The sequence below is a fragment of the Tachypleus tridentatus genome, chromosome 7 (genome assembly GCF_004210375.1).
Source record: "Tachypleus tridentatus isolate NWPU-2018 chromosome 7, ASM421037v1, whole genome shotgun sequence".
Lineage (NCBI taxonomy): Eukaryota > Metazoa > Arthropoda > Merostomata > Xiphosura > Limulidae > Tachypleus > Tachypleus tridentatus.
In genome coordinates this window covers 157,923,784-157,937,199 of record NC_134831.1, presented here as the reverse complement: position 1 = coordinate 157,937,199, position 13,416 = coordinate 157,923,784, and the positions used below count along the sequence as shown (strand labels likewise).

The 13,416-nt window shown below is 32.8% G+C and overlaps 1 protein-coding gene across 1 annotated transcript; it reads left to right on the top strand.

The window, feature by feature from the left end:
* The first annotated feature begins 1,170 nt into the window (after window positions 1–1,170).
* On the top strand, window positions 1,171–8,386 carry LOC143258180 (uncharacterized). Its single transcript, XM_076517183.1, has 2 exons — window positions 1,171–1,254; window positions 7,553–8,386. Exons 1-2 carry the CDS (start codon window positions 1,215–1,217, stop codon window positions 7,957–7,959), a joined length of 447 nt encoding a protein of 148 aa, XP_076373298.1. The 5' UTR covers window positions 1,171–1,214; the 3' UTR covers window positions 7,960–8,386.
* The last annotated feature ends 5,030 nt before the right edge of the window (window positions 8,387–13,416 follow it).

Sequence of the window (13,416 nt, the reverse complement as noted above, 5' to 3'; positions counted from 1 at the left end):
GACTTTCATTTTAAATCACCTCATATGTTCCTGAAAAAAAAAAAAAGTAATTTGATCCAACCCTGAAATTCCTTTAACCCAGACACTATCTTCTGCTCCTTGGTGTTGTTTGTCCTGTTCCCCATCTCTTATGAAAGAGCCCTGTCTCATCTCCATTAAACACCTGTTGAAGATTCTATATGTAAAAACGGCTCGTTTGGGTTGAGAAAATATTTTCTCAACCCAAACGAGCCGTTTTTGCATATAAATTTCTCAACAAGTGGGTTTCTCGACATTACTGATTGTTGAAGATTCTATCATTTTTCTTAATAACTTCAAAAAACCACGACGGGAACTGAGCGGCTGCATCACTATCGGCTAACCCAGCTTCACCTTGCACGTTGAAGTGTTGGTTATATTTGACAAACCAGCCTTTATTGGCCTAAAACTCACTGGCATCTGCAGCACTTCCTCTCGCACTGGAGACTACACATTCGTACAAACAACACGATTTTTCAGGTATAGTTATGCTGTCAACAACAGAGCTTCTTCACTGATCTACACATTAAATAATTTCTACATTTTCTACCATGAATGGATTCCTCCTAAACACTTGAGAAACCTTAGCACTTATAGGAGCAAATGCTTTAAAACTTACACAGATTTTTATCTTCACTCCTTCATTCATGCCATATTCCCGGCCTGTGGAGACTACACTCATTTCGCTTTGTTACTTATCAATGATCTGAACTTTCTCAACTAATGTCATAAGTTTGCGGCTTTTCTTTATCCTATGAACTCTTAAAGATACTTTTCTTTCGATTCCATACTGCTACCTAAAGGTAATAGTGAAAGGCAACAAAAAACGGCAAAAAATAAACTGACTACACGGCACTGAACTTAGCCTTATCACTCAGACACATGGTGGGTATGGGGTGAAAGCTGGGAAACTGGAAATATAACGATCTAAGGTGCTCATACTTTTGCGTGTTCGGTGAATAACACATGATCGAAGTTTCTGTGTTCGGCAGACGATTGGTTGCTTTTATTTTTCCAGGTTGGTCCGTGTTGGTCGAATTCGCATTGTCGGAGGATTTACTGTGCTACCGTTTACGCTAGTTGCGACATCTCACGGTACAAATATTATATTTAATCTAAATTTGTGATCCACTTGCTACATTTCCTGTCCAAATTGTATGCATTCCTGCTGCTGTTGCTGAAATGTTTGGAAAACAATGCACAACTGTGATTTATGGAATGATCTACTTTGTGGCGGTAAGTAACTAATATAATATGTGTATTTTCAACTAACTGACAAGTTACAAGATTTATATATATTTCTTGGTTGCGTCTAAAGCTTTTATTCAAACAACAAGAAGTATAACGTCTTTGATCAAACAATCGTTTCGTACCAAGAAATGCATTAAAAATATTTAAATAAAACATGTTCCACTCAGACATATCATTTAGTTTCTATATATGGTTATCAAAACTAACTTTTTCTACTTCATCTGCATATTATCTCTTGAAGTTACACTAGTCTTACTTTTATTAATCATCTGAGTGATTAGTAATAATATATTTTCATTCACCTGATACACGAGTCTACTGTTATCTTTGTTTTTAACCATTAAAAATTAAATGACCGCACGTTTTCTTTTCGCTGATACGTCAGTTTACTGATCCATTTAACTACTAATTCACTATGTATGCCTTCATGTAGGGTACTTGGGGCTGTAGCGTTTCCAATAATTATTCTGTACTTTGGACGGTTAGGAACATCTTGCTTAATTGGAAGTATTTGATTCACTGGTAAATTATGTGAGTTTGTATGAAAAAAAGTACCAATAAAATGCATTCAGTTATTTTATATCACAACTTCTATACTAATAAATGTGCTGAAATGTCAGGTTTCAAATAAATAACAGATTGATAACATTAAAAGTAAAATATTTAGCCAAGTCTAGTCGCCTTTCAATTCATTATCACATTTCATTTTTTTCATAGCCATTATCAAAACGTTATCATGATCACAAAAGCCAAGTGCTGGCCGACCAACTGACAATCAGTCAGTCGGAAACACTCGATTTCTCAGAATTACGTGGCTTGCACGAGTCCATCCCCAATGATACAGCGGAATGTCGTTAGACTTACAACACTAGAAACCGATTTTCGATATCGATGGTGAAACAGATAGTTCAGTGTGTAGCTATAGATCAACTACAAACAACTCCACCCTTTTTCCTATAGTATTTCCTCTTTTTATTACCCGATCTACTTTTAGTTGAATTTAATCGCTGGTATGGATTTAAATAGCTCCTACATTTTCCTAATATTTTTTCTGTTATATAAAGCTTGTCAAAGAGGGGGTTTTTGTACCAAGGATTAACTTAGCACTGAATGAAATTGATTTGTTGTGAAGAGACGTTTCTGAACGATGATTGAGAATTTACAAGAAATATGGTTTTAAGAGAACTATTACAATAATAAATTTGATGTGATAATAAAACAGCTTCGATCAATGAATGCTGGGAAGACCATCTTTAGGTAAAGAAGGTATTGTTCATGATAAACTCTGGTCTTCGGAAGCTAGAAGGAACTGTACTTTTATCATGTCTGTTTACGGGAGACAAAGTTCCACATGTATATTGGAGGATTTAAATTTGGTAGGTTTTGGTTTCCCGTAATTATTGACTGGCTTTTATTCTAGCTGAATCAAATATTCTCCAAACAGTAAATTTTAGTCTTTACAAAAAATCTGATGTATTATAAATGATTCCCCTCGGCGGACTTAACAGATAGCCCGATGTGGTTTTGATATAAGAAAACAAAACAAAACAGTATTACAAATGGAAAGACGTCACAAACGCTTTATAACACTTCATTGTAAATCGGCTTCAGCACTGGTTTCATGTAGGAAATCCAAACTTAAGTTTTCATCTTCTAACATGAATATATAAAATACATAAAGTTCATGTGTTTAGTTGTGAAGTAACTAGACTCAATGTAATTGGGTTTAAAGACCTAAGATATTGTAGTTAGTCATTAATCTCACTGAAATGTTCATCCATTATGTATGTGGGGAAGAGAGTGTAGGCACACATCACCCATAGTTGGCTGATTATATAAGTTTTGATATAGTAACAGGAAATTGTGTAACGACACATCGTCTGTTGTACCTTAAAGATTTCTCGATAAAAAGCACACAATTAGGGTACACTTCTACTATTTCTTTAGATTTTTGCTCAAAATTTAAACCTTCGAATACTTAATCTGTTAAATGGGTCAAATATCACAAAGCAGAGTGTACAGTTAGCATCTAATTAGGTCATAAGAGCAATGAAAAGAAAAATATCACCCAACATTACTCGAGTACTTAATTTGTTAAATAGGTCAAGTATTACAAAGCAGGGTGTACAATTAGCATCTGATGAGGTCATAAGAGCAATGATAAGAAAACATTACCCAACATTGTTCTTTGTACACATTCAGCGAAAACCATCAGCAAACACTTATAAACATTAATTCTATATTGAAGCCTAGTACATGCATTTTTCTTCATAGAAATAATATCTATAACTTTCACAGTTTAGTGGACAAACATAGCCTATTTTATTCTTACATAGGTTTTCTTGCATCAATGGTATTTCCTGAAAAATACTAACAAAACCAGTAAAGTCCCATGGTAGAAATGAACTGATCATCATCCGTGTTATTTCATGATTTACAACATCTTACTGTTGATTGGATATAGAAGATTTCTTTAAATAAAGAATATTCATTTTTGTGGTTTCCTTTCCTGTGTAAAGTACATTTAACTGCAAGGTGTGTTTTACTGATGATCTACTGTTGTTGCGGTTATGAAAGTTGAGATGACTTGTTGCTGTAAAAACTGTTATTATATCAGATGGAAGATTTATATAAAACAGCGTAATAAAGCATTAACAATGTAACATAGCTTTGTTTTATCTACTAAATATTTTTATTTTGTTTTAACGTTCCCTAGTGACAGAGTGATACGTCTGCGGACTTACAACACTAAAAATTGGGTTATGATACCTGTGGTAGGGAGAGCACAGATAGCCATATGTATAACTTTGTGCTAAATTACAAACAACAACAACAACTGTTTTAACAATGGATTCCAGGTAGTGGAGTGATGTAAAATTGCAGTATTTAACATATTATTTGACAAATTTGCAATAAAAATGTGAGAAAAATCTGACTTTTACAGTTATAGTTAATGTTCTGTGTTGTTATATATCAGATGAAATATATTAGTTTTGTTTTCATTACGTTCAATTTGTGCATGGCAATAGATGTTGGTTCTCAAATTGTGATCATTGACTGCCATATGACCAATAAATGAAGGCCAGTAGGAGGGACTAACTGAGTAGAAAGTATACAATAAAACAATAGTAGGCTGAATGAAATGTACTTGACAATCCAGTATCTTAGAGTTAAAAGATGTTTCAATTAGTATTGTTTGTGAATATCAAATGTTATCGAGCTGTCAACTTGTCAGAGGAATAAATTTGAAGAACGCAATCCAAAATTTTAGGTGAATAATACTATTATTTCTTTACATGTCTAAACAATAACAATATGTATCTTGATGAATTTCTAAACTACAGTAGTTTTAAACAACGTGAGTCTAGATCAAAAACAGAAAGTAGGAAGTCAGAAACAGAAAATAATTGTCTGATTTATCCTCAAATGTTGGGAATGTCATGAATGTACATTTAGCTTTCTCTATTGTTATGTAAAGTTGGAAAATATTATAAGTTCATTTTTAGTGACTGTTAAGTTTTGTGGCATCAAATACTGTTCTTCTTTGTTAGATCAGCTATTTTGGTTATAAATTATATTCTGTAACGGTAAACAGTAAACATGTTGTATTTGTAAAATGAGAAAAAAATCTATTTTGTAAATAAAAGAAACAACAAAATTCGAATGTTGTTTTAAAACTTTTTAGAAATTTTATTCTTCAAAGCTTCAAAAATAGAATGTATGCTAATTATTTGTGATAAATCTTGCATAAAGACGTACTTTCCTAACTAGAAGTTTTGTTAATAAATGTTAAGTATGTATGATACTTGATAAGTTTATAATAACATATTACGCTATGATGAAACACGTCAGTTTTAAGTGATATGGAGGAGTAATAGTGGTGTAAATCTTCTGAATAAATATAATTTCTACCATCATATTTTGTGGGATGTATCTTATGTTAAATTAACGGTGATTTATTCTATTAGACTAAAAACACGCTAGAAAACGTATTTTTCTCAGGTTATTATCATACTGGACTGTAAGTAAGTATTTTATAAAGTAACATATTTTTGTAAATTATGTGTTAGTATATTTTGAAGTTTTATTAATAAATATTTCAGTATGTCGAATATTTACATGTACGCTGAAAACACCGTTTCGATGAACCTGGTGGGCGGAGCACCGACAGATCGTTGAGCATATTTGTTCTTAATTTCAAACAAAGAGGCAAATACTTAAATATACTGAAGATGAGTGTATGTATGAAGTTATAATGAAGATCACAGAACTGTGATTTGTAACTGACGGCTTGTATAATTTTTAAGTGAAAGGAAAATTAATGCTACTGCAACAGTTTCAAAATACACGTGAGGAAATATCAGCTTTGAAATAGTAGGTAAACTAGTTTCTCTGAGTCTATTAACTGAAATCTTATATGTTTAGTTTGCATTGGATCATTTATTCCTTTATTTATATTGTTTGAAGATGAGCACAAAGCTACACAATGAACCATTTGTGCTCTGTCCACCACAAGTATCGAAACTCGGTTTCTAGTGTTGTGAGTCTGCATACATATCATTGTGCCACTGGAACGCCTTTGTTTATATAGTGATATGTTTTTAGTGCGATGTATTAACGTCTTTTCAGTTTGTTTTCATATACCGATACAAATAATTAAAATATAAGCAGAAAAAGTTGTCTGAAAAATTAATCCTGTGTTTTATAAGAATAAAAATATATAATTTTATAAAGACACGTAGCAATCGATATATTTACCCACCATCAAACCCAAAGCTGAACAAAAACGCAGCTTGGCGAACTAATGAATGAATATTCGCTGTAAAATTGTTAAAAAAGTTGTAAGTGACGCTACCAGCTTGGCCACAGATTTTTATTTCATTCCTTTAAATCACACACTAAATTTTTTGTGGCACACTTTTTCACACCTAATTAGTTTTTAATTACAAATATGTATATATCCGTATACTAGTATCATTTTTTGGTACAAAAGAGACATAATTGAGAATCCAATGTATCTTTGCCTGAAATATCACTTACTCATTTAGATTAAAATTTGTTGAAATGGTCTTTTTTTTTCATTCCATAAACAATTATGTAGTTATTTAAGCAACATTATAAGTACAATAAGTTTTAGTTCTGCTTAGTCGACGGCCTGGCATGGTCAGGTGGTTAAGACACTTAACTCGTAATCTGAGGGTCGCGGGTTCGAAAGTCTGTCACTCCATGCTTGAACTTTCAGCTGTAGGTGCGTAATAATGTAACGATCAATCCCACTATTCGTTGGTAAACGAGTGGCCCAATAGTTGGTGATGACTAGCAGCCTTTCCTCTAGTCTTATATTACTAAATTAGGGACATCTAGCACAGATAGTCTTCGTGTAGCTTTGCGCGAAATTCAAACGAAACCAAACTGCTCAGCCTATACCAAGAAATAATTATTGTTAACATACAGACGTTTTAAAGGTGGTTTTAAATGGGTGATTTTTATGGTCACCATTTTGTTTCATCATGATCCCTATTATTAAACACTGCCGTGCTTAATGATAAGCTGTTTGTAGTACATACGTGTATTTTGAAGTTTTGTGAATAAATATTTTAATATGTGCGACAACAGTTTTACTTAGACTGTGATTTTACATATATACACCGATGATAGCATACCAATATGAATTATTGTATTAGTTGGTTAAATACATTTGTTAGAAACGTGAATAATCAATCCATGGAGTCTCATTGTACAGAAACAATACAAGGATTTTACGCTAACTAAAATGAACATGTCCTGTCAAATATTAAGAAGTAAAATATCGTGAATACACATTCAGTGTTTTGTATCACTATATAAAGTGAAATAACTACATTTACTGTTTTTAAATTCAATGACATAGAAAAGCTTTCTATTACTAGTTAAGTTAAAGAAAGGTGAATATTAAATTTAGAATCTACTGTTTTTGAATTTGTATAAAAATATACGACTATATAGATTTTGAGCAATTTATTTTCAATATTAAATGTAATCTAAATACATGTATGAGATTCATGTCTCATTAATGAATACATACTTATAAATAGCAACGTATATAATGTATTGTAATTGGCTTTTCGACCTTTTGTTTTCATAAAATATTTTCTGTTATATTGAACTCTTTGGTACTTATAACTTAGTCGGACACCAAAGTTAGGCTTCGTACCAACGTGTACGGTTTTCATAACGTGACAATAATACAGGGTGTTCGGAAAGTCACTGTGCAGTTTTGTAATCATATTTTATTATATTTCAGATTTCAATTCCAATATGGTTTTAACAACTGAAGAACGTGTATGGCTCGTCGAACACGTATTCCGAGAAGGTGTTAGATACACAGATGTGGTGCTACAGCGATTTGCTGAAAAATTCTCAGATACACCTGTTCCACATCACAATGCAGTTCGTAACCTTGTTGATACGTTTCGGGAAACAGGATCAGTGGATGATGCCAAACGCTGTGGAAGACCAGCAAAGCTATCGAAGGAGAAAAAGTTGGATATTTCTGACAATGTGATGCAGAGTCCATCAAAATCATTACGAATGTTAGCTCAGCAACATGATATTGGTCTTAAAACTGCTCATAAGGCCGTCAGAAAGAAATTAAAGCTCTTCCCATACAAAATAATGACGGTACAAGAACTGGAAGCAACGGTCAGATGACAAGTGATGAAATCAATTACTCATGGTTTCAACAGGATGGTGCTACTGCCCACACATCTCACAAAGCTATGCAGTTATTAAAGGAATGTTTTGGCGACCGCATTATTTTTAAAGACGTATGGCCCCCACGCTCACCAAATCTTAATCCACCAGATGGATGACTTGAAAGCAGCGATAACAGCATTCATTCAGTCAATTTCAAGCCAGCAACTGATAGCAGTGTTTAGAAACAAAATAAGAAGAATCCAGGCCTGTATTGATGCCAACGGGAATCACTTTCAACATTGTTTATAATTGTCATTCATATTTACCTCCTGTATTCTATATTGAAACATGTCTATTAATAAATATATAAGTGCACAATGACTTTCCGAACACCCTGTAAAATAAGTTATTTCCAGGTCCAGGTTGTAATATTCTTATCAACTTTGCCCTTATATAATGATTTCTGTCGATTTTGCCTATCATAACTCATTGCTATTTTTGTTTAATTTGAATTCAGTTTATAAATGTATCTTGAACATTTAAAAATAAATTATTGCATCAAAACAAGAAACAGTGCTATTTCTCTTTTCTTTATTTTATTTTCAATTACTAACTATTAATACTTGTAAAAAAATTAATGCTACATTATAAAAAAAGTTTCAGTGGGTTAGCGGTAGACCTATAGGACTGTAATAAGAAAACACAAGTTTCGATTCCCTGTGGTGAATAAAACGCAGATAACCAATTTTGAAGCTTGCTCAAAAGAAACAAAATCAAACAAAAATTGTGGTTAACTTTACAGTGTTGTTTGTTTTGAAGTCTAGCTATTAATTAGACATTTGTACTCTGTCCTGGTTTATAGTGTTGTGAATCCGTAAACTTGGCACTAAACCACAGATGATGTGGTTAGTGCTGGATATTGTGTTAGAACTTGGAAGAGATACACACATTAATCTCAGATAAGTGAGCACTACAGTGGCATAAGGGTAACACACATTAAGAAATTAATTATGTTAGCTTTAATTGCTTGTTAGGAAAAGCTTATATCATGAATTATTTTTTATATAAATAATTGATGTTCGTTTTCATTTTTTAAACTTTGAGCATATTAAGAAAACTATTGCCTATGGTAAACAGTTTAACAGTTTTACCATAGAGGCAGTTTTAACGTAATCATTTACAAATAAAGCAGACTTCTTCCGTATCCATTTGTGCAATTTCTTTTGACAATATTACTTGAAACACCAGCATTCTGACTGACAGAGACAGGAAGTTAGGGAGCAATCTGAGGGTCATGACGTTGAATCACCGTCTTGCCAAACATGTTCGTCCTGTCAGCTGTGAAAGTGTTACATATTGACAATTAATCCCATTGTTCAATGATAAAAGAGTAGCCCAAAAGATTATGGTGGGTGATGATGACTAGCTAACTTCCCTCTGAGTCTTTCACCTCAACTGATAAGTTAGGAACAAACAGCATAGCCAATCCTCGTGTGGCTATGCGCGAAATTGAAACCAAATCAAATTGACAGTTCAGGAACACTAACTACAAGGGCTACACCTACTCCAACACAGGAAGTTTATCGTAATACAGATACATTCTAGTTTTACATTTCCTCATTACTCTTCTACAAACGACAGTTCATTTTCTAATATTATCCTTTTCATGCTATTTTCCGGTACTTCACGAACAAAAAGTGCAACATGAAGCTGTGCCACATCTTTCTGGAAGAAACATTTCACGATAACACCATCAAATTCTAACTGACAGATATAAGATTAGAGTCCTTGAAAATAATTTATACTTTTATCAGCTAAATGATCACTGTTGATAGAGGAAGACAAAATTTACTATATTCTCCCCACATATCATAACTGATACAAATTGTAAAACTAAATATGTATCCCTCAGTACAGTATGACAGTTTTATTAAAAATATTTAAAAAATCATAATAAACTACGAGGAGAAGTAGTGGAGTAGAATCAGTTTATAAGAGGTTTACATATTGGGTGTATGTAACAGAGTAGAATCAGTTTATAGGAGGTTTACATATTGGGTGTATGTAACAGAGTAGAATCACAAAAAGGAAGTTTTCATCTTGTCTATATGTAGCGGAGTAGAATCAGTTTATAGGAGGTTTACATATTGGGTGTATGTAACAGAGTAGAATCAGTTTATAGGAGGTTTACATATTGGGTGTATGTAACAGAGTAGAATCACTAAAAGGAAGTTTTCATCTTGTCTATATGTAGCGGAGTAGAATGGATGTTGTAATTTTGCAGTTTAGGTACATGGAGCAAACGAAAGGAAATGAAATATAACCAAAGGCTGACAGAAAGGTTTGTTTCTCTTCACTCCGCTGCTTGTCTGAGTGTTAAAGAGCGCCGAAATTCAAATAATCTTGATTTACTATGATCGAAACATGAAATTGCATTAGTTAATTAGGTGTATTGCAGGAAATCAGGAAAAGCCGAAAGGGAAAATGAGACAGAAGCGAAGGAAGGAGAGCTTCGTAAGACGATTTATTGACAGCCGGGAAGATGTGAGTTGTGGGCTGTCAAAGAGAAATAAGCAAGGAAATGCAGGCCACGTACATCAGTTGCTCTTAGAAAATCGTGAGACGTAATCGTAAATGAGACGTAAATATTTTTTTCCATAACATTTGTTATTTTTAGGTTCATATTGTTCATTTTGTTTGTTTCTTTGTTTGTATGTAATTAAGCACAAAGCTACACAATGCACTATCTGTGCTTTGCCCACCGCCAGTATCAATACTTGGATTCTAGCAGTGTGAGCCCGCAGAAATACTGCTGTGCCAATAGGGGCAGGTTTATATTGAACAAGTTAAACAAGTTGTGCGAATGATCTGAAGAAACGTAAGACAGACATTTTCAGGGCTTGGACTAATGGATCCAAATATGAATGGAAATTTTCCTGTAAGATGTAACAGAAGAACCCCGATAAAACCCACTTTCACTGGTATGACTCTATTGGTGCCTGTAACTGAAAGAAAATCATGGTATATATGGTTATACATTTTTATTAAGGGTGTAAATCATGTTTAATAAGGAAAGGTATCGTTGCCATGTGTGTGGGGTGGCGGCTAGTGATGGGAATTAACGTGTTAGTGCAGAGCATTTGCGTGCTTTATTACACACATACACGTCACTTTGATGGGACTACTAGCTAGCTCTATTCTTGTTTGTCTCACACCCTTAAAAACTGACTTTTCCCAGCGAATATATTTAATGTTCTCATAGGAATAATAATGCCCAAAATTATTAACTGAAGTTGAACGGTTGGTAATATTTGAAATATATAATGTTCTGGTCAAATTCTGTAGTTTTCTAATGAATAGGTGTTAATCACAGTTATACCTTCCTAGACCCAGAGCACATTGGCTGTAGCTGTCCAGTAATTCTCCATCATCCTATCTTGACGCGTTAGTTTTGTACAAATCACGAGAATTTGTAGAATGTTCAACAAAATTCTCGCGCTATTTCGTCAGAGAAGTATTATTGATGTTTACACTCAGGAATATTCTACATATTACTAGACCATGAAAAAACACTATACAGAAAGAAGTGTAAGCGTTATAATAAACGTAATACGATAAATCCATTACAGAATATACTATTATAACCAGCCATGTAAAAATTGCTATTATTGTTAAGCATTGTTTCATTTATGACAAAGACATGTATATATTCTTTTTCACAGAAACATTTCATATTTTTCATTGTTTAGATCACCTTGAATGTCAATGGAAAGCATATTTATAAATATAAATAAACCTGATAATTCTTTAGGTTGATCCGAGCAAAGCCGTATTCTCTAAGTGCTTCAGCTTTACTCATTATGAAGCCAAAAAAGTACGGAGTAGACTTGACAATGTCTAGAGTCATTTCATTTCTGTTGAATATATTACTGGATGTTATACAAACAACTAGGTTCAGCTTAAAACTAATTAGTTACTTAATTGAGAATAGAATGTTGTATCTCTACGTTTAACGTTTGCTTGCCTTAATCGAGCTCCTATACTTACGTAATCAGGAAATATATTTAAGAGCGTTTCGAACACACGTCTTTCCTCTATAATAATTAACTTTCTGTGAAAAAAAAGATTAAATACGATTTTATATTAGAAAACGTTAACACTTTGATTACTGAAGCACTTTTTAAATTATTTTCTGAGTATGTTACGTAGTTACATTCAAAGTTAATTAAACCACTTTACTATCAATATATTTTAATAAAATTATCATTAATAAGTATGTTGTGATTTAAAGTTTTACGTAATTGACGTTTCATGTCTATTCTTTTTCTTTACAAACTTGTGAAACGGTAAATAAAATTTCAGTTTTATTGTCATGTGAGACGCTCATGATTAAAAGTATTTTAACTTTTCTTTCTTTTGTCTCTGTTCCACTATGTGTTATGTACCAGTTTTGTTTAGCAAATTAAACTAAACGTGTTTACCACTACCTTACTTGAAATTTCACAAATGGAGTTTCAAGAAAGACTGTAAATGTTCTCTATACGATAGAAGCCACGTCTACTTTCATAATTAGAAAGGGATGCTTCTTCCCAACAGCTTTGAATTGAATTATACTCTTATACCCAACAGAAAGCTCAGATTTAAATACTATACTTTTCAGGATTATCTTAATATTGATGCAATATATCCATTCACAAGTCAACCCGCCGCTAAGTCCATTGTTGATGATCATTGCCCATCGCTCTTGGAAACTTTTTTACCTTCCACATATTAATTTGAGAAACAGTTAAATTACCTTTAGGTTTTACTTTTACATATTAATTAATTATGAATAATTTCTTTCAAATTTTTAATTTAAAAGGTTTAAATATTTTTTATAAAATAAACAAAACTTCCCCTCACTTCACAAGGCTTAAATTTAAAGGGAGTGTAAAACTTTTGCCAGAATCTAAAGATTCTCTGCATTCGTTAACGTGTGCCAACATAAATAATCAAAGATGTAGAAAGGGACTACAGAATAAAATATTTGATAGAAACTCTAAGTAAAAAGGAAAAGATATAATGTTATGCGTATGACCCAAGAAAGATATTTTAAGATTATTCAACGAAGACACAAAATATATGTATATATTTCCGCTTCTTAATTTTAAAGAGTTCGTTGGACGATATGTTGATGATAATAACCAGACTTTATAATATTGGAGAGAAAATGAAAAATATAAACATTTGCCTTAATTTTTTTTTTTTTTGATATTCGTTTATCAGATTCTATAAAGTAGGAAAATGAAATGTAAAAACTGTAAGGTACAAAATACGAGGTTTGATCAAAATGTTCTAAGGCTTCTTGCTGCTTTTACAGGTGCCAGTACAAAGGCAGTGAGCTTCACTGAGATGTGTATAAAGTACAAATAGCGCTCTACCTCATGATTAAGGAATTTCTCCAGACTTGATACCCGTGTTGCTAAAATGTGT

Coding starts and splice junctions, on each gene's coding strand:
- LOC143258180 (XM_076517183.1), top strand. CDS start 1,215: ATGCACAACTGTGATTTATGGAATGATCTACTTTGTGGCG. Junction 1,255..7,552: donor GAATGATCTACTTTGTGGCG/GTAAGTAACTAA, acceptor ATTATATTTCAG/ATTTCAATTCCAATATGGTT.